The 25,147-nt window shown below is 38.2% G+C and overlaps 1 protein-coding gene across 2 annotated transcripts in view; it reads right to left on the bottom strand.

The window, feature by feature from the left end:
* The window catches only part of CB1H4orf17 (chromosome B1 C4orf17 homolog), a 41,013-nt gene that overhangs the window by 11,065 nt on the left and 4,801 nt on the right, over positions 1 to 25,147 (bottom strand). Inside the window, exons 2-6 of one of the 2 annotated variants that reach the window (XM_049630916.1) lie at positions 23,473 to 23,691; positions 16,283 to 16,492; positions 13,668 to 13,732; positions 2,079 to 2,222; positions 1,462 to 1,518 (exon numbers count right to left, since the gene is read on the bottom strand). In XM_049630916.1, the coding sequence (XP_049486873.1) occupies positions 1,462 to 1,518; positions 2,079 to 2,222; positions 13,668 to 13,732; positions 16,283 to 16,492; positions 23,473 to 23,599 (603 nt within the window). In that variant the 5' untranslated portion in view covers positions 23,600 to 23,691. The remainder of the gene's footprint in view (positions 1 to 1,461; positions 1,519 to 2,078; positions 2,223 to 13,667; positions 13,733 to 16,282; positions 16,493 to 23,472; positions 23,692 to 25,147) is intronic. The other variant, XM_049630917.1, reaches the window with a different exon arrangement.

Genomic DNA, 25,147 nt, shown 5'->3' with positions numbered 1-25,147 from the left:
TTTTTGTGCCAATAGTAAAGAGACTTATTTCTATAAATTCGAGATTTTGAAGAGGAAATCTAAAAACAAGATATGAACAGACACAGAGTTCTGTTTTTCTTTTCCCGTAAAGTAATAATTGTAAAACCGTACAGTCTTTCATACACACGCTTGCACAAACATTTCTTGACTTCACGGCCATTCAGAGTTACCAGCTTGGATAGTAGGAAATTGGAAGATATTTCAGATTTTTTTTTTTTTGAAAGCATGGAAGGTTGGAATACCACCAAGATGAGATTTATTTTTAGGACTCATTTATACAAGCCAAAAAACTTGGGTAAGACCTATTTTCTCACTTTACTCCCTCTCTTTTCATTTATTTAACAAATAGCCACGAACTCTTAGATAAAATGCCATGCTGTGTGTGCCAGTTAATAGTTTTCAAGCAAAGTGATGAGTGCTGAGGAATCAGTTGTGAACAAGATAGGATGCCTTCTTTCAAAGAGTACATTTTAGTAGATTTTGTATTAATGTCCAGTTAAGTCAAAATCTGTGAGGTAGAAGATGCATTTGAGAGGAAGGCTTTTTAAATAGATGCCCAAAAGCCCAGTTCTATAAGATCATGTTGCTGGTCTATTATTTGATGTGCATAAAGAAGGAAGACAGTCTTACTAAAACTGTACTCAGTTTATCATTTGGTTGAGTTGAGGACCTATATAGTTAGCTGATTTTCTATAGTTCCACTTTGATCTTGGTAGAACTTTTCTTTTTAATGTTTATATTCAACATTCAATAAATACTCACTTAATAATTACTAGGTGCCCAGCACTTATCTAGGCACAGAAGATAAAGCAGTAACCAGACAGCTGAGTATGAGATCCATAAGACTTAAATTTTGGTGTGAGTGGAGCAAGGAAGCAGAGACAGTACTGAAACAGATAAATAGAAACATATCACATAGGGCATGCGTTATGCAAAAAATAACAAAGAGTAATAGTATAGAGAGTGACTAGGTAGTGACTTTGGATGGTCAGGGAAAGTATTTTTAAGTGATATTTAAACTGAGACTTTAATGAGTAGAAGGTGACCACTGAGAGGATCAAGGAGAGGGAAAGTCCCTAAGGGTGGAAATGAGCGTATTTTAGAGGATCTATGGTGCCAGACGGTAGTGAGTAGACAGACAGTGATTCTGAAGACTCTATATAAATAGAAAGTCTTTAGCCAGAATCATCAGGAAATCATGTATCACCGCAATGCATGTCTTCAGATACTCTATCCTCTTCTCCTCCCTTCCTTTTATTTTCCTTCCCAATTTTAATCATCAGCATAATTATACCCAATGCCACTGTTATGCTTTATTTTTAAAATAGTTCCTTATCAGGATTATTCAATAATAACCCTAATAACATGCTCTGCTATTTGTAATTGCTACTACAGACTTATTTATAACTGCTATCAAAGTCATCATTACAGTATTTTCACCTTTAATTTATTGTAGTGAGTCTTATGGTGAGGCAATGTGGAGGTTACCAAAAGGATCTAAAGAAGGAAAACAGATACCAGCTGATTGGTTTATTCTTGATTATATGTCATTCTCAGAGATAATTGTGGCTGGAAAGAACCTTCCAGTAGTCTGATATGACATATTACTATAAATATAACTAAGTTTATAACCCCAGGCAGAGTAGGTTTGAGGAAACAGTTTTCCACAGATAAGAGAGAGATGGATGTTGATTGGAGGAATCTCTGCCTTAAAATATATACAGGAAATATATAGCTAATGGCAAGAAGTAGTTCCTTTCAAGCATTGGGAAGATGATAAAGAAAAACATGGGAAGAACAGGGCTGAGCTTGTTCAGCAAATGCCAAGTTCTTCATTATGCCTAAACCAAAGGTTAGGTTTCCATAACAGTGACGGGATTCCAGGGAGAAAACTGGAAATAAAAATAGAAGTAGGCCCTGGATTTCAGGCTAAGTGGTTTTAAATCAATTCAGTTGTCAAGGGGGAGCCACTAAAGAGTTTTAAGGATGTTAGTAATGTGACTTTTGGTATGTTCATGCTGTTCCTAAGTTATGGATTTAAAAAATCTGCCTCTTACTTTGATTTCCTGATCCAGATAGTTTGGTATGCAAATGGTGTTCTCTTTGACGTCGGTCTTGGTACTCATCACCTCTGAAGAACAAGAGCCAGCAGTAGAGCATGCCTTTGGAGGTGACAGTGGCTTTTTTACCTTAATTTCTTCCTAAATCAAAGGCATAATATAATCAATATGCATTTGTATCCACTCACATTTTCTATGAAAGTTGAATATAAAATGAATGAGAAATATTGTAGCTAAATAAGAGGCATACATAAAAGTAAAGAGGGGTTAGTTTCAACCTTCCCTTAAAAATCTAACTATCAAATATTTTCATTTAGATACAGAACACATAGTGAGATATTATTTACTTTTGGTGAAGCCATTTTAAACCCTTGGTTTCAACCCTTGGTTAAACAACACAATAATAATTTTTAAATGTTTGATGTGTAACCTTTATTTATCTAGCTGCTCCAGATAACAACAAACTGATACCACATGAGATTTTCCGTTAAGTTAGGAAGATTTCTCTTTCATGACAGGAAGAAGACACTCAAAAGATTTCATGCAGTGTCTGTGAAGACACTACATGTTGTGAACTGCTGTCTCCTTGCTCTGCTGAACAGCAACTGAGAGCTAGAGAATTAGAGATCAACTAAATTACTTCCCTTGATTAACTGGAGGAGGAAATAGAAAGGCTATTTTCTTGTTCTGGGAAGTAAATGTACTCTGAAATTTAGAATTTTTTAAAAAGGTTAGAAGAGCTTTAAGTTCAAGAAGAGTTATAGAAGCCTTAGATCTGTGTGCTTATTCTAAGAAAGGCTTTTAACCTTCAGAAGTGAGTGATATTTCAGACACAAAGACACAAGTGGCTGAATATGTCAACAACTGGGGTCTGTGATGATTGGAATCGATAGAACAATATTGAACTATTGACATTTAGTGAAAGTAAAGCCATACCGTATGTAGATGCATTCTTCTGTTAAAGTTTATTATATAAAAAGACTTCTTGTTTTAGGGAATAACAATATATATTTTTTTGGTTCAACTCCCACTGGACACAACTAAAAAGGCAGATTAAAATAAAAAAAAAAAATTAAAGCTGTCAAGGAGTGAATAAAGTAGGAATTAATAGGCCAACATAAAGGGCAAGTGAGAAGCCTGAGTTGTAGGGAGTACAGTAGCCGTTTGTGGCCTGAGGTCATTGTCAGATCCTGAAGAGTGAAAACTTTTCTTGTGACAGCTTAAAAGGTCCTGAAAGCCTGAAAGACAAGACTCAAAGCTCAGGACCCAAATAAGGGCCAACACAGGACTACACCCTGAAGGTAAAGGTGACCTAGAAGTGCAATGGTCCTTGAAGAAATACAACCTGAGATCAAGCTTTGAACTTCATTTAAGTTGGTCTAGGGTGGTAAGGCGTCTGGGTTCCTACAGAAGCAAGCACCAAGTTCTCTTTGGAAAAAAGTCCTTTTGTCATAAGCTTCAGATTCCTACAAATAACTTTCATACATAATATCCAGCAGCTAAGTCATGAGGCAAAAAGAAATTATAGTGCAAATTAGAAAAAATTTTAAATTAATGCTGATAGCAAAAATTACAAAAGCAGTGAAAGCAGTCCTCAGAGAGGAATTTATAGCTAAAATATATATATCAGAAAGACCAAAGGTGTCAGATAACAATAAAATAAAGTACATGTATGGAAAGAAGGAAAAGGTAACATAAATTAACAAAATGGAAAAGAAAGATACAACATAGAGGATCTACAAAACCCCCCAAATTAATTCTTTGATATACTAATAAAATTGATAAACTTCTGTTGAAAAATGAAGACATAGATTAACAAAACTGAAAGGTAAAAGGGTACATCTTACAGATGTTGCATATATTTAAAATATAAGGTTATTATGTATACCATTATCAATAAATCTGAATGTTTCAATGCAATGAATAATTTCATAACCAAAATCACTTCAAGAAGAAATGGAAAACCTGAATAGTTCTATAATGAAATAGATTTCAAATCAAAGAATGTTATGAGGATTGAAATTAGTAATGTTATAATGATAAAAGGGTCATTTGATCAAAAGGACATAACAAACCCAGATAGTTATACTTCTAATAAGAGAGCTTCAAAATACAGGATTAAAAACTGATATAAGTACTGTGTGCTAACCAATTGTGCCACTGGGACTCCAAAAAAACTGATATGCATTAAAAGAGAAATATAGAAATCCACAACTATAGTCAGGGATTTCAACACCTCTTTCTCAATAAGTGATAGAGAAAAGCAGACAGCTAAATCAGTAAGGCTGTCGAAGACCTGAATGAGAGTATCAACCAACATAACTGATACTTATATTACAGTCTACCCAACAACAGCAGAGTGAGCATTCTTTTTATGGGTACATGGAAAATTGAGCTAGATTGACCATATTCTTGACCATATAACAAGGTTCAATAAATTTAAAAAGTTACAAAGTTTACAAAGTATACTCTCTCACCACAATGGAATTAAATTAGAAATCAATCACATAAAGATATCTGTGACATCTCCAGATATTTGGAAATTAAATAACATAATTTTAAGTAACCAATAGGGAAGAAATTAAAAAGGAAATTAGGAAGTGTTTTAAACAGATTGAAAATGAAAACTCAACATTGTAAAATTTGGGGTATACAGCCAAAGCACTGTTTATTAAAAAAATTATATTAATACATGCTCATATTAGAAAGGAAAAATGTCTGAAATCAATGACCTAAGCTTTCATCTTATATAAAGACACAAATGAAAAATCAATAAAATAAACAAAAAAATCAAAATAAGTATCATCAACAAAATGAAAAGCTTATTCTCTTTAAAAATTTTTTAAAAATGTTTTATTTTATTTTTGAGAGAGAGAAAGAGCATGAGTGAGGGAGGGGAGAAAGAGGGAGACACAGAATCTGAAACTGGCTCCAGGCTCTGAGCTGTCAGCACAGAGCCCGATGCGGGGCTCGAACTCACAAACTGAGAGATCATAACCCGAGCTGAAGTCAGACGCCTAACTGACTGAGCCACCTAGGTGTCCCAAAAGTTTCTTCTTGGTTGGAGGGAAGATGGCGGCGTAGGAGGACGCTGGGCTCACCACGCGACCTGCTGATCACTTAGATTCCACCTACACCTGCCTAAAGAACCCAGAAAACCGCCAGAGGATTAGCAGAAGGGAGTCTCCGGAGCCAAGCGCAGACGAGAGGCCCACGGAAGAGGGTAGGAAGGGCGGCGAGGCGGTGCGCGCTCCACGGACTGGCGGGAGGGAGCCGGGACGGAGGGGCGGCTCGCCGGCCAAGCAGAGCTCCCGAGTCTGGCTGGCAAAAGCGGAGGGGCCAGACGGACTGTGTTCAGACAGCAAGCGCGACTTAGCGTCTGGGAGGTCATAAGTTAACAGCTCTGCTGGGAAAGCGGGAAGGCTGGAGGACAAAGGGAGGGAGAGCTGCTCAGCCCCCGGACCGCAGAGCTCAGCTTGGCGGGGAACAAAGGCGCTCGCCAGCGCCATCTCCCCCGCCCATCCCCCAGCCAAAATCCCAAAGAGAACCAGTTCCTGCCAGGGAACTTGCTCGCTCCGCGCAAACACCCAACTCTGTGCTTCTGCGGAGCCAAACCTCCGGCAGCGGATCTGACTCCCTCCCGCTGCCACAGGGCCCCTCCTGAAGTGGATCACCTAAGGAGAAGTGAGCTAAGCCTGCCCCTCCTGCCCCCGCGCACCTTGCCTACCCACCCCAGCTAATACGCCAGATCCCCAGCACCACAAGCCTGGCAGTGTGCAAGTAGCCCAGACGGGCCACGCCACCCCACAGTGAATCCCGCCCCTAGGAAAGGGGAAGAGAAGGCACACACCAAGTCTGACTGTGGCCCCAGCGGTGGGCTGGGGGCAGACATCGGGTCGGACTGCGGCCCCGCCCACCAACTCCAGTTATACACCACAGCACAGGGGAAGTGCCCTGCAGGTCCTCACCACTCCAGGGACTATCCAAAATGACCAAACGGAAGAATTCCCCTCAGAAGAATCTCCAGGAAATAACAACAGCTAATGAACTGATCAAAAAGGATTTAAATAATATAACAGAAAGTGAATTTAGAATAATAGTCATAAAATCGCTGGGCTTGAAAACAGTATACAGGACAGCAGAGAATCTCTTGCCACAGAGATCAAGGGACTAAGGAACAGTCACGAGGAGCTGAAAAGCGCTTTAAATGAAATGCAAAACAAAATGGAAACGACGACAGCTTGGATTGAAGAGGCAGAGGAGAGAATAGGTGAACTAGAAGATAAAGTTATGGAAAAAGAGGAAGCTGAGAGAAAGAGAGATAAAAAAAATCCAGGAGTATGAGGGAAAAATTAGAGAACTAAGTGATACACTAAAAAGAAATAATATACGCATAATTGGTATCCCAGAGGAGGAAGAGAGAGGGAAAGGTGCTGAAGGGGTACTTGAAGAAATTATAGCTGAGAACTTCCCTGAACTGGGGAAGGAAAAAGGCATTGAAATCCAAGAGGCACAGAGAACTCCCTTCAGACGTAACTTGAATCGATCTTCTGCACGACATATCATAGTGAAACTGGCAAAATACAAGGATAAAGAGAAAATTCTGAAAGCAGCAAGGGATAAACATGCCCTCACATATAAAGGGAGACCTATAAGACTCGTGACTGATCTCTCCTTTGAAACTTGGCAGGCCAGAAAGGCTTGGCACGATATCTTCAGGGTGCTAAACAGAAAAAATATGCAGCCGAGAATCCTTTATCCAGCAAGTCTGTCATTTAGAATAGAAGGAGAGATAAAGGTCTTCCCAAATAAACAAAAACTGAAGGAATTTGTCACCACTAAACCAGCCCTACAAGAGATCCTAAGGGGGATCCTGTGAAACAAAGTACCAGAGACATCACTACAAGCATAAACCATACAGACATCACAATGACTCTAAACCCGTATCTTTCTATAACACTGAATGTAAATGGATTAAATGCGCCAACCAAAAGACATAGGGTATCAAAATGGATAAAAAAACAAGACCCATCTATTTGCTGTCTACAAGAGACTCATTTTAGATCTGAGGACACCTTTAGATTGAGAGTGAGGGGATGGAGAACTATTTATCATGCTACTGGAAGCCAAAAGAAAGCTGGAGTAGCCATACTTATATCAGACAAACTAGACTTTAAATTAAAGGCTGTAACAAGACATGAAGAAGGGCATTATATAATAATTACAGGGTCTATCCATCAGGAAGTGCTAACAATTATAAATGTCTATGCGCCGTATACTGGAGCCCCCAAATATATAAAACAATTACTCATAAACATAAGCAACCTTATTGATAAGAATGTGGTCATTGCAGGGGACTTTAACACCCCACTTACAGAAATGGATAGATCATCTAGACACACGGTCAATAAAGAAACAAGGGCCCTGAATTGATACATTGGATCAGATGGACTTGACAGATATATTTAGACCTCTGCATCCCAAAGCAACAGAATATACTTTCTTCTCGAGTGCACATGGAACATTCTCCAAGATAGATCATATACTGGGTCACAAAACAGCCCTTCATAAGTTTACAAAAATTGAAATCATACCATGCATACTTTCAGACCACAATGCTATGAAGCTTGCAATCAACCACAGGAAAAAGTCTGGAAAACCTCCAAAAGCATGGAGGTTAAAGAACACCCTACTAACGAATGAGTGGGTCAACCAGGTAATTAGAGAAGAAATTAAAAAATATATGGAAACAAACGAAAATGAAAATACAACAATCCAAACGCTTTGGGACGCAGCGAAGGCAGTCCTGAGAGGAAAATACATTGCAATCCAGGCCTATCTCAAGAAACAAGAAAAATCCCAAATACAAAATCTAACAGCACACCTAAAGGAAATAGAAGCAGAACAGCAAAGACACCCCATACCCAGCAGAAGAAGAGAAATAATAAATATCAGAGCAGAAATAAACAATATAGAGTCTTAAAAAACAGTAGAGCAGATCAATGAAACCAAGAGTTGGTTTTTTTTAAACAAAATTGATAAACCTCTAGTCAGGCTTCTCAAAAAGAAAAGGGAGATGACCCAAATAGATAAAATCATGAATAAAATGAATTATTACAACCAATCCCTCAGAGATACAAACAATTATCAGGGAATACTATGAAAAATTATATGCCAACAAACTGGACAACCTGGAAGAAATGGACAAATTCCTAAACACCCACACTCTTCCAAAACTCAACCAGGAGGAAATAGAAAGCTTGAACAGACCCATAACCAGCGAAGAAATTGAATCGGTTATCAAAAATCTCCCAACAAATAAGAGTCCAGGACCAGATGGCTTCCCAGGGGAGTTCTACCAGACGTTTAAAGCAGAGATAATACCTATCCTTCTCAAGCTATTCCAAGAAATAGAAAGGGAAGGAAAACTTCCAGACTCATTCTATGAAGCCAGTATTACTTTGATTCCTAAACCAGACAGAGACCCAGTAAAAAAAGAGAACTACAGGCCAATATCTCTGATGAATATGGATGCAAAAATTCTCAATAAGATACTAGCAAATCGAATTCAACAGCATATAAAAAGAATTATTCACCATGATCAGGTGGGATTCATTCCTGGGATGCAGGGCTGGTTCAACATTCGCAAATCGATCAACGTGATACATCACATTAACAAAAAAAAAGAGAAGAACCATATGATCCTGTCAATCGATGCAGAAAAGGCCTTTGACAAAATCCAGCACCCTTTTTTAATAAAAACCCTTGAGAAAGTCGGGATAGAAGGAACATACTTAAAGATCATAAAGGCCATTTATGAAAAGCCCACAGCTAACATCATCCTCAACGGGGAAAAACTGAGAGCTTTTTCCCTGAGATCAGGAACACGACAGGGATGCCCACTCTCACCGCTGTTGTTTAATATAGTGCTGGAAGTTCTAGCATCAGCAATCAGACAACAAAAGGAAATCAAAGGCATCAAAATTGGCAAAGATGAAGTCAAGCTTTCGCTTTTTGCAGATGACATGATATTATACATGGAAAATCCGATAGACTCCACCAAAAGTCTGCTAGAACTGATACATGAATTCAGCAAAGTTGCAGGATACAAAATCAATGTGCAGAAATCAGTTGCATTCTTATACACTAACAATGAAGCAACAGAAAGACAAATGAAGAAACTGATCCCATTCACAATTGCACCAAGAAGCATAAAATACCTAGGAATAAATCTAACCAAAGATGTAAAAGATCTGTATGCTGAAAACTATAGAAAGCTTATGCAGGTAATTGAAGAAGATATAAAGAAATGGAAAGACATTCCCTGCTCATGGATTGGAAGAATAAATATTGTCAAAATGTCAATACTACCCAAAGCTATCTACACATTCAATGCAATCCCAATCAAAATTGCACCAGCATTCTTCTCGAAACTAGAACAAGCAATCCTAAAATTCATATGGAACCACAAAAGGCCCCGAATAGCCAAAGTAATTTTGAAGAAGAAGACCAAAGCAGGAGGCATCACAATCCCAGACTTTAGCCTCTACTACAAAGCTGTCATCATCAAGACAGCATGGTATTGGCACAAAAACAGACACATAGACCAATGGAATAGAATAGAAACCCCAGAACTAGACCCACAAACGTATGGCCAACTAATCTTTGACAAAGCAGGAAAGAACATCCAATGGAAAAAAGACAGTCTCTTTAACAAATGGTGCTGGGAGAACTGGACAGCAACATGCAGAAGATTGAAACTAGACCACTTTCTCACACCGTTCACAATAATAAACTCAAAATGGATAAAGGACCTGAATGTGAGACAGGAAACCATCAAAACCTTAGAGGAGAAAGCAGGAAAAGACCTCTCTGACCTCAGCCGTAGCAATCTCTTACTCGGCACATCCCCAAAGGCAAGGGAATTAAAAGCAAAAGTGAATTACTGGGACCTTATGAAGATAAAAAGCTTCTGCACAGCAAAGGAAACAACCAACAAAACTAAAAGGCAACCAACGGAATGGGAAAAGATATTTGCAAATGACATATTGGACAAAGGGCTAGTATCCAAAATCTATAAAGAGATCACCAAACTCCACACCCAAAAAACAAATAACCCAGTGAAGAAATGGGCAGAAAACATGAATAGACACTTCTCTAAAGAAGACATCCGGATGGCCAACAGGCACATGAAAAGATGTTCAACGTCGCTCCTTATCAGGGAAATACAAATCAAAACCACACTCAGATATCACCTCACGCCAGTCAGAGTGGCCAAAATGAAGAAATCAGGAGACTATAGATGCTGGAGAGGATGTGGAGGAACAGGAACCCTCTTGCACTGTTGGTGGGAATGCAAATTGGTGCAGCCGCTCTGGAAAGCAGTGTGGAGGTTCCTCAGAAAATTAAAAATAGACCTACCCTATGACCCAGCAATAGCACTGCTAGGAATTTATCCAAGGGATACAGGAGTACTGATGCATAGGGGCACTTGTACCCCAATGTTTATAGCAGCACTCTCAACAATAGCCAAATTATGGAAAGAGCCTAAATGTCCATCAACTGATGAATGGATAAAGAAATTGTGGTTTATATACACAATGGAATACTACGTGGCAATGAGAAAAAATGAAATATGGCCTTTTGTAACAACGTGGATGGAACTGGAGAGTGTGATGCTAAGTGAAATAAGCCATGCAGAGAAAGACAGATACCATATGGTTTCACTCTTATGTGGATCCTGAGAAACGTAACAGAAACCCATGGGGGAGGGGAAGGAAAAAAAAAAAAAAAGAGGTTAGAGTGGGAGAGAGCCAAAGCATAAGAGACTGTTAAAAACTGAGAACAAACTGAGGGTTGATGGGGGGTGGGAGGGAGGGGAGGGTGGGTGATGGGTATTGAGGAGGGCACCTTTTGGGATGAGCACTGGGTGTTGTATGGAAACCAATTTGACAGTAAATTTCATATATTAAAAAATAAATTAAAAAAAATTTAAAAAAAATAAAAAAAAATAAAAATTTCCAGCCAAAAAAAAAAAAGTTTCTTCTTTTTTTTTCATAATTTTTTTTTGTAAAAAGCTTAAAAAAATAACTTTCTTTTTGTAAAAAATATTCTTTAAGAAAATCAATAAAAGTAACAAACCTAGCTAGACACATCAGGAAAAAAAGAAAACACAAATTCCCAGTGTCAGGAATGAGACACAAAACATGTCTACTGATCATAGAATCATTAAAAGGATATGTTATGAATGATCTCAGATCAGTAAATTCAACAACTTAGATGAAACGGACGAATTCTATGAACAATATAAACCACCAAAACTCACTAAAGAAACAGATAACCTGAATGGTCTAAATCTGTGAAAATAAGAAACTGAATTTGTAGTTAAAAATCTTGACTCAAAGAAAACTCCAGGCCCAGATGGCTTCACTGATGAATTCTACAAAACTTCTAAGGAAGAAATAACACCAATTCTACATTAAATCTCCCAGAATTTTAAAGAGAAGTTCCCAACTTATTCTAGGAAGCCAGTATATGCTCTATCAAAACCAGAAAAGACATTACAAGTAAACTACAAAATTGTATTCCTTATGAACATAGCCACAAGAATGTTAAACAATGTTTTATGAAATTAAATATATAAAAAGGTAACACATCATGACCAACTGAGTTTTTTTTCCCCTCAGAAATGCCAGGGTAGTTTAACATTTGGAAGTTAACCAAAACAATTCACCATATTAATGGATTAAAAAAGAAAAATATGATCATCTCAAATAGATGCAGAGAAAGCATTTGACAAAATCCAATTCCTATTTCTGATAAAAGCTTCAGGACACTAGAAATGGAAAAGAACTTCCTCAGCCATATAAAGGGCATCTGTAAATAAAGTAAACTGACATCATATTCAATGGTGAAAATATAAGCTTTTCTCCTATGATTAGGTGCAAGACATGGTTATCTGCTTTCATCACTTCTACTCAACATTGGGCTAGAGGTTAGTCTTTGCAATAAGACACAACAGAGAGATAAACATCATGTGGATTTGAAACTATGATAGGCGCGCCTGGGTGGCGCAGTCGGTTAAGCGTCCGACTTCAGCCAGGTCACGATCTTGCGGTCCGTGAGTTCGAGCCCCACGTCAGGCTCTGGGCTGATGGCTCGGAGCCTGGAACCTGTTTCTGATTCTGTGTCTCCCTCTCTTGCCCCTCCCCCGTTCATGCTCTGTCTCTCTCTGTCCCAAAAGTAAATGAAACTATGATAGAAAAATTTTAAATTTGGGTTTCATCAAACTTCTAAATTTTGGTTCTTCAAAAGTCACTGTTACAAAAAAAAGTAACCATCAGACTAGAAGAAACATTTACAAAATATATATGTGACAAGAGAATTTTTACCTAAAATATATAAAGAACCTTTAAAACTTCATAATAAAAAGTCCAGCAACCCAATTTACAATGTGGGCAAAGATTTGAACACACATTTCTCATAAAAATGCCATATAGGGATGGTAAGTAAGAACATGAAAAGATATCAACCTCACTAGTCATCAGGGAAATGCAAATTAAAACTACAATGAGATACCATTGGCTAATGAGATACCATTAGCCACTAGATTGGCTAAAATTATAAAATACTAACTATACTAAGTGTTGGCAGGATGTGGAGGAAAAGAAACATACACTGCTGGCAGGAATGTAAAATCGTAAAACCACTTTGGAAAACCACATTGGCAATTTCTTAAAAATTTTAACCTACACCTGCTATAAGACCCAATCATTCCACTTCTATGTATTTACCCAAGAGAAAAGAAAATATATATCCATACAAAGACGAGTACACAAATATTCATACAAGCTTCAGCAAAAATTGGAAACAAACTAAATGTCCATCAACGGGTGAACACGTATACAAATTGTGGGATACCCATACAGTTGAATATTTCTCAGCAATAAAAAGGAATGAATTACTGATGAACATAACAACATGGATGAATCTTAAAATATTGATGCTGAGTTAAAGAAACCATTTTTTTGTCTTTATTTAAATTCCAGTTAATATACGGTATAACATTAGTTTCAGGTGTGCAATATAGTGATTCAACACTTCCATAATCACCTGGCACTCATCACAACATATGCACTCCTTAATCCCCATCTCCTTTTTAACCAACCCCCACCCATCAGTTTGTTCTTTAGAGTTAAGAGTCTGAAGAAACCATATTTAAAAAAATAACTCATTATATGATTTCATTATATAAAAGCCTAAAACATTGCATGCTAATTTTGAGCAACAGCAGATAAATATTTGCATGTGGGAGGGCCAGGGCTGGGGTTTTGAGAAAACTTGTGGGAGTGGTTAGTATGTTCATTCTCTTGATTTCAGTGGTGGCTTCCCAGATGTGGATATATATTTGTCAAAATTCATCAAATTGTATACTCTAAATATGTGTATTTTATATTGTGTTAATTACACCTAAATAAAGCTTAAAGATACTATGAAATGTGCCTTTTCAGAAAGTTATGTGAAGAGAAGGAGAGGAAATGACAGAAGTCAAATTAAATAGGTAACTGTAAATAGTTGTTTCTTTACCTTTTTAATTGCTAAGGGATTCTCACTGGAAGTTTTGAAGCACTCCCTGATTTTTCTGCAGGGCTCTGAAATGATGACGCAGAAATATATATTTAGATCAAACAGAAAAAAATTCTACCACATAACATATACATCAGTTGCTGAAATAAATGAGAGTATATCTGGATTTTAATTAAAGTCAACTCAGGGATCTGTTGAAAAACTTGCAGGCAGAGTTATACCAGAATAACATAATAAAAGCATATCAAGGGGCGCCTGGGTGGCTCAGTCGGTTGAGTGTCCGACTTCGGCTCAGATCATGATCTCACGGTTCGTGAGTTCAGGCCCCACATCAGGCTCTGTGATGACAGCTCAGAACCTGAAGCCTGCTTTGGATTCTGTGTCTCCCTCTCTCTCTGCCCCTTCCCCATATGCGCTCTGTCTCTCTCTGCCTGTCAAAAATAAAAAAAAAAAACTAATAAAAAAAATTTTTTAAAGCATATTGATATTTACAAAACTAATTCAATGCCCAGGAAGATGATATAAAGAAAGACTAGAAGAATTTTCTTGATCTGGGTAAACTAATTTTTAAAAGTGCACATTTCATATAAAACATGTTTTTCTCTGTTTCCTGTCCATATAGCTGTCACTTTTCCTAATTAAAGAGATTATAGGTGTGCTGGTTGCCCTGTGGCCACAAGCAGAGGATGTGTATTGAGTTATAATTACATTTTTAATTATATTTCTTATTTCATCAGTCTCTCAACCTTACACATTTCATAGCATCATCTAACTAAATCACTTTAAACCATTTAAATATTTGCTTAATTTCATTTTGCATTAATTTAAATAAAGCTATATTCTCTGTAAATAATGCTATCATTTTACATAGTCAACAGAAACAATTTCTTAAGAGATGCAAAGATTTTGTGCATATTCCCAACAGTAACTGAATTCGTTAGTTCTAGCTGAAGAGAGAAAACCATTGTAAAGTTACCTCTCCAGAAGAGAACAGGAAGTAGGAAGAACAAAGTTATGGGTGGTGGTCTATTAAGGTAGTGTTCACTTCGGGGAAACAGAAACCACTCTATTTTAAGCAAAAATGTAAATAAGACAGGGAATGCGGTATTTGCAACATCACTGGAAGGGCTGGAGCAGTGAACTCTGGCGTTGACCCTCACAAATCACTTCAAGAACGTCTTGCACCTGGCCCACCAGGGGGCACAGCCTTTATGGGGGGGGGAGGGGAGAAGGGGAGTCAGGATGCCACTGACACTTGAGTTGCTGTCACATCACTGAGGCTAAAGATGAGGCACTGGAACATGCTGCAATCTGAAAGCCACCGTATCTGCTGACTTGGCATCTGACACCCATAAATCCAGCATCTGAACACTGGGATATTGCAGCAGGAAAACCCCATGTCTCCAGTCATGCTTGAGAGCAGACAGCAACCAAAACGATGACCTTAGCCCCACATCTGAAATATACATCTGATCAGGTGGCAACACTTAACTCCCATTAGGGGACTCTTGCAAACCTAACTGTTAAGTTTCTGGGTTTTATGGTATAGGAAGGAACACCCGACAGTAGGTGGAATGTGTGGGCTTTATTCTCTACTGCTAGTGGAAAGGAAGAGGAACTCTTTGAAAGGATGAAATGAGTTAGCAAGCGTGAAGACCTTAGAATGGAATCACATAGGAAGTACTCTACTAATGATGCCTCTTACTGTAGCTTTTTGAAAGACAATATTATTTTACCGCACTATACCAAAACAATCTCAGGTGCCCTGAAACTTTTAATAATGGCAGGTAACTGTACAGGACAAGAGAAGGAGAACTGGAAGCAATTTCCAATACCCAGAGTTCCTTCTATTTTACCTAGCCCTTTAGATTTTGCCATGCTGTGCTTTTTAAAATATGATAGTGCAGGATGTACAACACTGTGATTTGATATGTGTATATATTGCAAAATGATCACCACAGTTAAGTGTAGTTAACTATCACCTTGCAAAATTATCAATATTTTTCTTGTGCTGAAAAACTTTACATCTACTTTCATAACTTCCAAATATACAAGACAGTATTGTGAACTATAGTCATCATGGTGTTCTGTTGATTAATCCCTTTTCATTTCAATTCAATAAACATTATTTAATTAAAATTTTTTTACTGAAGATCAAACACTGTACTGGGACCTGGGGAGATACCAAGGATACCAGAAACACAGAAGGGAATAAGCCTGGTCCCTGACCTTCAGGAGCTGGCCATCCAGCAGGGAGAAATGTAAACATGTAATTCCATCCCTACTGCATTTCCCTGACTCACTTTTTGTCTGCAGTAGGTTCCCTATCATGTTGGGTAAACATTCATTTTCAGTATCTCTTAAGCTACTTTTGTTGGAATTAGAGACTAGAACCACACCAAATATGTCTTGGGCTACTGAAATGAGATTAGAAGAATAAAAAAATTTTATAATGAATAACCTGTTTCACAGTGAGAAATCACTGCAGCTATGCTAGCTGCTATATTTTAAAATCGCTGCAGTTATATTAGCAATCATACAGACTATCCCCCCTACCACCTCTGGTTGTTTGCAGGAGACCTCAGGAAAGATTTCATTAGTTGCAAGAGACTCACCAGAATGAGGCCGAGGGGGCATTTTGATATGGTTTGGGGCCGGTGTGACTTCTCTGACAGGACTCTCCAGGGTCGCAGTGCTGGGTGGGTAACCGCATTTGGCAAATGGTGTCTCATCCTTCTCTAAGTGGTTGAACTGGCCAACACCCCACAATGTTCCCAGTGAGTTCTCATCATCATTCACAGTACAGATGGGAATGTTATTCAAACCTAGTTGAGTAAGGATAAAAAGACCAAAAAAAAAAAAAAAAAAACACAAAACAGATTAGGTTTTTGGCAGGTTTTCTCTGAATGATCAGTAATTTCCCAATTCTATATTAAGTGTATATAAGATGTCAGACTCCAAATCGTATGAATGAATGCTAGGTGGATATTCTTTGAAAGTCAGTGTAGCAAATTATGTTAGCAATACATGCTTCCTTGAAATGTTCTGCCATCTCGTTAGCCTTGAGAACCAGGCTCACATCTTTGATCTTAGTCGGAGAGTCAAGTGGAATAGATCTGCCTCTATCCCAGACAGACGCCTCATTTCCCAAGTTTTGATAATGACCAAGCGGGATTATGTTAGCCCTTTTCATGAACAGTACATTTAGACGTTTGAAAGCATCCAAAATGTCTCAATATAATAAGGCCTCCTAAAAGACATACACTGGCTCTTTTTTCGTACTGGCAAAAGATATAGACAGCTGTATAAGCTAGGAACAGGAGGCAGGAGGAGGTAGATTATGAGTGAGGTAAGGAAGGAAAAAGCAGTGCAAAGCAAACTCCTTCCTCATGTCCAAGGCTTCTAGGCTCCTTCACTCTCCTGTAACAGCTATTTGCTTCTGGGTCATATATCGAATTATAGACATATCTTCTTTTCCGTGTAAACACTATGTCATGACGTGTCGGACAGTTTAGGAAATGAGGGTGTACAGGACATTGCTCGATGTTAATCCGTGAATTGTGAGAGATAGTAATAGGCAGCTGTCTTGTTTCCAAGAAGTTGCACAAGAAGCTTCTGGATAGTGTTGTTTTTTTGTTTTTTGTTTTGGTTTTTGTGCCCATTTTCTTCTAAATTTCCTTCTAGTACTATCAGTCCCCCCTTCTTACCTATCTGCTCAAATGACATCATAAATGTCTTTGCTGAAACCCCTGTCTGAAATGCACCCCTTCACACTCTGTTCCGTTATGCCTTTTTATTTTTCTCATAGCATTTGTCCCTTGTCATATCTGTTTGCACATTGCTGGGCTGAGCTGTCCTAGAGTGTAAGCTTCATGAAAGCATGGATTTTGTGTGTTTGGTTTGCTACTCTATTCCCAGTGTCTAGAATAGTGCCTGGCACAAAGTAGGTGCTCTATGATTATTTATCAAATGAATGAATAACACAGCCAAATATAAAGCTTTTATTTAGTCTGATACTTAGAACTTTACTGATAGTAACTGGTTCCATATAGAAATGAGAATAACATTTTTAAAGATAGCATCACATCTTACCATTTTATCTTAAACACCTGAGATAGTGATTGGCCCAGGTGTATGGTGAAAAACTGCCTACCAAATGAAATAAATAAAATATTAACATGAAGACAAATCAAGGGGAAAATCCTTATTTTCTCTGCTATCTCCTTTAATTAAAAAATGGTGATACATAATACGAAAGAATTCAGATTCTATCTATCCAACAGTTGGGAAAGAACTACCCAGAAATGTAGAAAGTGGAAGGGCACTAAAGTGGTTTCAGAGTCAAATGGGACAATATTAAATGATTTAAAGCTAGTCAGGGAAATGTAAAACTCAACCCAGCAGTGAAGAAGATTAGGACAACATTGGTGGGAGTTTCATTAACTGCTTTGAATATACAGGAGAATTAGGTTATGGAGTTTTGGGCCTAGGAATGACCAGCTCCCCCTATAGGGCATCAAATTTCTGTTACCTTTGTAATTATGAGGGACTCACCTTGTGGGAGAGTGTCACCAGAAGATTCAAATATCACATTCCTATCTAATTTTCTAATATGCAGCCCCAGTTTAATGAGAACATACTCTCATTTTATCTTTTTGTCCAAGGTAATTGTTTCCTTAGTTGATGAGTGTGCTCTAATATTGGGTTAAGTTAAATTTTAAATGTTAAAACAAAAAGGTTTAGAATTGTTATTTTAAAATTTGATTTAAAAATAATAAGTAACTGCAATAATCATTATTGTGTACAAAACTTTCCACCAAAGATGCCAAAAATATTTACTATCAGCATAGCTGGTGTTGTAAAAGTATTAGTATTCCATTTCACACCATCCTCTCCAGGCCAAGGATGACCCAGCCTCCACAGACCAGCAGGGGAGTGGGGGTGTGGTCTGTTTTTCCTCCACGTTGCTCTTCCACTCTCCCTTCCCCACTCACTGCTTCCAGCTCCTCTGGAGTTGGGGCGGAAGATGAAGGAATGGTTAAAGGGACACAGAGTCTTACTTGCCGAATGGTTTTAATTTAGTGTTGAGGCATCTATGAAAGTGGATCTGTGAGACAGAGAAGGAATGCTGGCTCTTTCTCTCATGAGGCATTTTTGTGGGTTCTTTGGAGACCCTTGGTTGAGGAAATCTCTGATACTGTTCAGTCATGGATAATGTACCTACCAGAAAATTATTAACATCTCTTCCTTCCCACCTTCACACCAGGCAAAATGTCACCAGCCTCTTTTGGCTGGAGTTGTCCTATTATAGTGGTTAGTCCTCTTGGGCTGGGTACCTGTAAGACAGTTCTTGACCAGCTTCCTCCTGAGTGTCCACTCTAGCCCACAGGAAACAAGGCCCTTTGCCTAGTCTTCTGTGGGAGAGCAACTTAATCCCAGTCTTTGTGCCACTGACATAGCTAGCTTCAGGCAGCTCCAGTTGGCTCTTGTCTTTAGATTTTAGAAGAGAATCAGACACCATTCTCTGTCTTCCATAGCATAGAAGATACAGAACAAGTTCACCCCAAGAATAGTCTCCCCATATTCCACTGCAGAAACAGTACAGGGCAGACCAGGAACAGCACAGGCAAGGATCTTGCTAGCCAGTGAGATCTCAGTCTCCTCTCTAGACCCTCCGTTCTCCATAAATGGTCCCCTGGGAAAGCCCTGAAGGTACCGGTGAAGGCAGCTACTACTGTTCGTCATGGAGGGGAGGGGGAGTACACAGCACCCCAAAGACTCTTGTCAAAGAAATCCTCACTCTCTTTCCTTTTCATGAACTTTTACTCTTCTCTAAAGCAAAAGAGCCTGGAGATAAGCTACCATGGTAGAGCCAGTTTTTAAATCACCTCTTAGCAAGTCATGCACAAATGATCTTGAAATTTGGCTTTAGCCAAAGTTCTGGAAACAAGAAAAGTCTCATTTAATCCCATGACTAAATATAATGTTTTTTTTCTATGCAGTAGTGACACTCAAATTTCTTTGGCTGTTGTGTCCTTTGTTCAAGCACATTTTACTCCATGTTTGTCTCCTGCACAGATTTCTAAGACTCCAGAACACAGCTCAAAAACCTCTGCCAAGCAAATGTAAGATTTTAATATCCTCAGGTCTATAAATTCAAACTTTCTCTATTCTATGTGATAGAAGAGGTTGTAGAGATCACTAGTTTGTAAATTAAATGAAAAATTTTCATCTCTTACATGCATTTACCTTTCTATGGATGACCCCATTTACTGTTCCCTCTTTCTTTAAAATCACTTCTTTCCATTTTCAGAGACAACATTTTTCAACCCAGCATCTCTTCCCTTTCTTTTCAGTCTCTTTCTCTGGATTTTCTGTGTCTATACATCCCTGTGTTTTTCAGGGTTTTTTGGCATTTCTTTGCTTTCTTGAGCAATAACATTATAGTTTTAACCTACATGTTCCTGCTTTTCAAATCTACTTTATAGACTCATCCAGTCCTTAGGCTCCAAGTCCTTATATCCGTTTCTCTACTTGGTCATTTGCTCCTGAATGTTCCATTGGCACATCGAGTACAACATGTTTGATATGAAGCTTTTAATCTTACCTCCTATATATGTTCTTCCTCCCATATGCTCAAGACTAATAGTTGGTCCACTATCCACCCAGTCAACCAAGCTAAAAAAAACTGGTAGTAATTCTAGACTTGTTATTCCATTCCCAAATCCAATAAAGGTCCAACTCCTACTAATTGTTGCTCCTTAATGTTTATCATATGTATCTCTCAATCAAATCTCCGTGAAATGCATTCTTGATACTCCTCCAGTAATTTTCCTATCTCTGTATTACACCTCAACTTTCACCATACTTCTATTATTGCACATAACACACTGTATTATAATTATTTCCTTCTATTTATATCTCCTCCAAACTACACTGTGAGCAGAAACTGGCTTGTGTTGTGTTGTTAGCAGAGTGCCTATATGTATCACAAATAGAGACTTTAACTTGACATTTCTTAGACTGAACAAACTTTTTAAAAAAAATTTTTTTAAATGTTTATTTATTTCTGAGACAGAGAGAGATAGAGCATGAGTGGGGGAGGGGCAGAGAGAAAGGGAGACACAGAATCTAAAGCAGGCTCCAGGCTCTAAGCTGTCAGCACAGAGCCCGTCACGGGGCTCGAACTCACAAACCGTGAGATCATGACCTGAGCCAAAGTCGGTTGCTCAGCCGACTGAGCCACCCAGGCGTCCCTGAACAAACATACTGATGATTTAATTTTTAAAAGATTTATCACTGATAATAACATTAGATCTCAACAGACTAGAACATTTGAATATTGGTAAAATGGACTATAAGAATTATCTTTGGCGTAAAACTAGTGAAACTAGTTGTAGTGTCCTTTTACTCAGTATGGGCTCAAAGCACTGGCTGTTAACAGCCAAAACAAAGCAGTTTGCTGCTCTCCTCTTTCTCATCCAACTCCAGTTACTAGGCTTTCTAGAATTTGCATGGATATCCTTGAAAGATTTCCAATAAAATTTTCTATTCAATTGAACATATATTTATATGTGAACATATATTACTATCAGCAAGGCTTTGTGGTAGGCATTGTAGGGTGTTTGAAGGCATAAAACTCCATCCCTTGCCTGCCAACAGTTTTATGCTGTAATTATAGGTATAAGATATTCAAGGCAGAATGTGAAATAACATATACAAGAATTATATATTATATATCAAGTATCTGAAAGTCAGAAAAAATATTACACTCAATTTGGTAGTATTTGCCTTCATAGAAAAAAAAGTTCCAATTAAATGCAATGGTTTTCTCATGTGGATTTTGAAAAACTCTTTCATCAGATTTTGCCACAACAATAGATTTCGAGCTCATCTATGACTTCTATTGTAATATCTGTTTGCTTTCTCTTGGCTTTCATTTTCCTGATCTTCTCTAGGAATTTGTCTTTGATGATCATCCCCAGCCATTCTCATTGAATCTTGGTTTATCTCATAACCTTCTGATGTTTTGTTTTGTTTTTTTTTTTCCTCTGTGCTGCTCACCTAAGCTTTTCCTCTTGCTCTGCCCCAAAGTTCAGCCTTCACTTCTCTGCTTACTCTGCCCTGGCCCATTCTCTATCCCTTTCACTTTGATGACTAAGTCCATCTTTTAACTTATCTCCCAACCCCTCGTTAGGCCCCTGCTCCTCTTCCACTTTCTATAATACAGCTAGAATGATTTTTTAAAGAATGAAATCACTTGCTCAAGGACACACAACTAGATAGCTGAGGTAGAACATGAACTCTGTTTAAAAATCTATGAGAGGCTCTAAATTTTACCTGGGTATAATTTAAGCTCCCTTCTTTCCTTACACAAAAATTTACCTAGCACCTCCCATGTGGCAGCCACTCTGGGAAATTGAAATAAGTGGTGAGTAAAACAGATATGTCTTCTGTTTTCAAGGAGCTCACAAATTAGCAGAAGGTATTTGATCATAATCAAATAAAAATATTTAGTCACGAGCTGCAATGACTGTGGAGGGGCATCTACCCAAAACCATGCTTTCAGGATGCGCACACTCATCTGTCCACCTGACAGATGTGTCAGCTACTGATGGCTCATGCTGAGTCCCTTCTGGGAATTGCTTCCAGCTGAAGATAGTTCTCATGCACGATGGGAACTTGACCAATGAGTGTTTGGTGGGGATTACAAAGGCCTTACCCCCTTTCCTCGAGTTGAGATACCTCTACAAAGCCATCCATGGCTCCTTATGGGGCTGGCTGAGACCTCTACTGTATCTGTATCACAGCTCAAGTTCTGCTAAATCCTGCTTCCCTTGACTCCTATACATGTTGTTCCTGAGAGCAGCCCCAGTAAATCTCCTTCAAACAGTTCTCCATACTACAGTCTATTTCCAGAGAACCTGACTTAAGACAATTGCTGTGATAGAATACTATGAGAATATAACATAGGGAAATTTAATTTAGATTGAGGATATGGAGCCCAGAATGTCTCTTTTAAGTTACATTTCAAGAAACTTGAAAAATGAGAAACAGCAAGTAATAAGGGAATTTTTGGCAAGAGGAAATAGTATGAGTGAAAATCCAGAGGTTGGAAAAGTCTTATTACGTGTTCAAGGAACTTACGCAAGTCCAGTGTGGTTTATGTACAGTGAAGACGGGTGGGTAGGTATTGATAGGAAATGAGTCAAAAGAGGCAGAGGCCACATACATCATAGGAAACATTTTAGTCTATGTCAAGATAGTCATTATCTTAAGTGCATGTGAAGTCTCTGAAGGATTTTGAGTAGGATATTTAAGCAGTTAAATTTACATTTTAATATGATCTTTCTTGTTGTTCTTAGGAGAGTGGATTGGATGAGGGCAGGGGTGGAAGTAGAGCAGTTAGAAGGCTGCAATTGCAAAAGTAGTGCTCAGACCAAGGGATAAGAATGGCCTAGAATGGAGCCAGAACCATGGCCATGGGGAGAAGTAGCTTACTTTGCAAAATATTTAGAAAAAAAAGTGATGAGATCAAGGGAAGTATTGCAAGAGGAGAGGAAGGAAGTTCAAGAAGGGACCAAATTTATAGTCCCTTTCCCAACCACGGGTTAATGCCTGGCACAGAGGATGCCTGTAAGCCTCTGCTCTAACTCCAATGCTGGCATCTGGTCTTGATGTTCAAAACCTGGGCCTCCCTATTGGTTACATATTTTGAACGGTATCCCTGTGCTTACCCACCAGAATCATCAAGTAGCCCAAATGTTGAGAAAGGGAAACATTCTAGGACCTTGAGTCACCTTACCTTTGATGTGGCACACCCTTCTGGGATGAGGGGTGTGCCGGACTAGAAAACAACCTCCATTTCTAGCCATAATATGGCTGCATTTGCTCTCAAACTGAGGAGCAGACATTGGGGACTTGAGGCTCATGTTCTCGGGATGTTGGTTTGCCCCTCTCCACTGTTGCCACAAAATGTCTTGGGGTTCTACCTGGTAACTTCGCTTCCAGAGGTGCTCTGACCCTGAAATCATAAAATGACAATCATTCTGATGAGGGGTTCTTGACATTTCTTACACATCAAATATTTCTTCATTGCTTGCACTGCTGAGTTGTTTCCCTTGTCAAAGCAATGTGAGGCTATTATACTTTCAGATTAAATTTTTGTAAACATTGAAATGAATTCGGGTATGGGTGGAAGCAAAGAATTTTTCCCTGGAAAATTCAAAACATTTGTGAGAAGCTTAAAATACACTCTATATTTAGTTACATTTAAGGTCACTTTGTTAGCTTACCAACATAAAAATAACAGGTTATCAATTTTGATATAGTAAATGAAAATGATAGCTTTAAAATACAATACCCACAAATATGCTTTACATGAATACATCTTTCATATTATGATATAATATACATATGAAGACCTTTCATATTATACTTTAAGAAAATCAGTTTGTTTGTTTGTTTTTTAAGTAGGCTTCACCCTCAGCACAGAGCTCAATGCTGAGCTTGAACTCACAACCCTGAGATCAGGAGTCCAATGCTTAACCAACTGAGCCACCCAGGTACCCCTAGAAAACCACCTTCTTAAATTTGTATCATCTTCTGAGAGGATGGTAAAACCTAAAAATAAGGGGGGTAAATCTGATAAAAGAATGATATTGTACCTACAATTGATAAACTGGAGAACATTTGACATGTTGTTTGTAATTTTCAGTATTATTTAATGATTTTCTTTCAATCACTCTGGAATTATTTATTAGATAGCTAAAGTGTCATAGGCCTAAGGGATCAAAGATAATGTTATGGCTCTTAGGGAATTTACAATTATGTGGGGGGAAAGTTCTGGATTACTAACATAGGAAAGAGTTAAACAAACTTTCTTAAAGATAACATATTACTAGAGCACCTGAGTGTCTCAGTCAGTTAAGCATCCAACTCTTGATTTCATCTCAGGTCATGATCTCATGGTTTGTGGGATTGAGCCCTACATTGGGCTCTGCACTGACAACCTGGAGCCTGCTTGGGATTCTCTCTCTTCCTCTCTCTCTGCCCCTCCCCACTCATGTTCTCTCTCTCTCTCTCTCAAAATAAATAAACTTTAAAAAAATGGCATGCTATCTTGAAATATAAAGAAGGGTTTTTTTCTGGTGTTTGTTGTATATTTCCTATCTTACGTAGCTATCTTATTCATGATAGCAGGACTAGGAAATTCATATTTTATTTCTAACCACGGCAGGGAGTTTTTCTGGTCAGAATAATTTTCAGCATCAAAATATGTCCATATTCTAGAAATTGCTCTCAAGATTTTGTTGGGGCAGACATTTTTAGTTCATTGACTACTTTTTAGACCAAAGAATCTGTGTTCAAGTTTTCCATGGTATACATTCAGAGTGTATGGTATATGTTATCAGTCCTGTTACCACAAATACCTAACGTTCATAAATTCTAAAACTATTCTAGGCTAAATAAAATATGTT

This window comes from Panthera uncia, chromosome B1 (assembly GCF_023721935.1).
Source record: "Panthera uncia isolate 11264 chromosome B1, Puncia_PCG_1.0, whole genome shotgun sequence".
Lineage (NCBI taxonomy): Eukaryota > Metazoa > Chordata > Mammalia > Carnivora > Felidae > Panthera > Panthera uncia.
The sequence above is the reverse complement of the archived record's forward strand: the minus strand, read 5'-3'. Positions and strand labels throughout refer to the sequence as shown.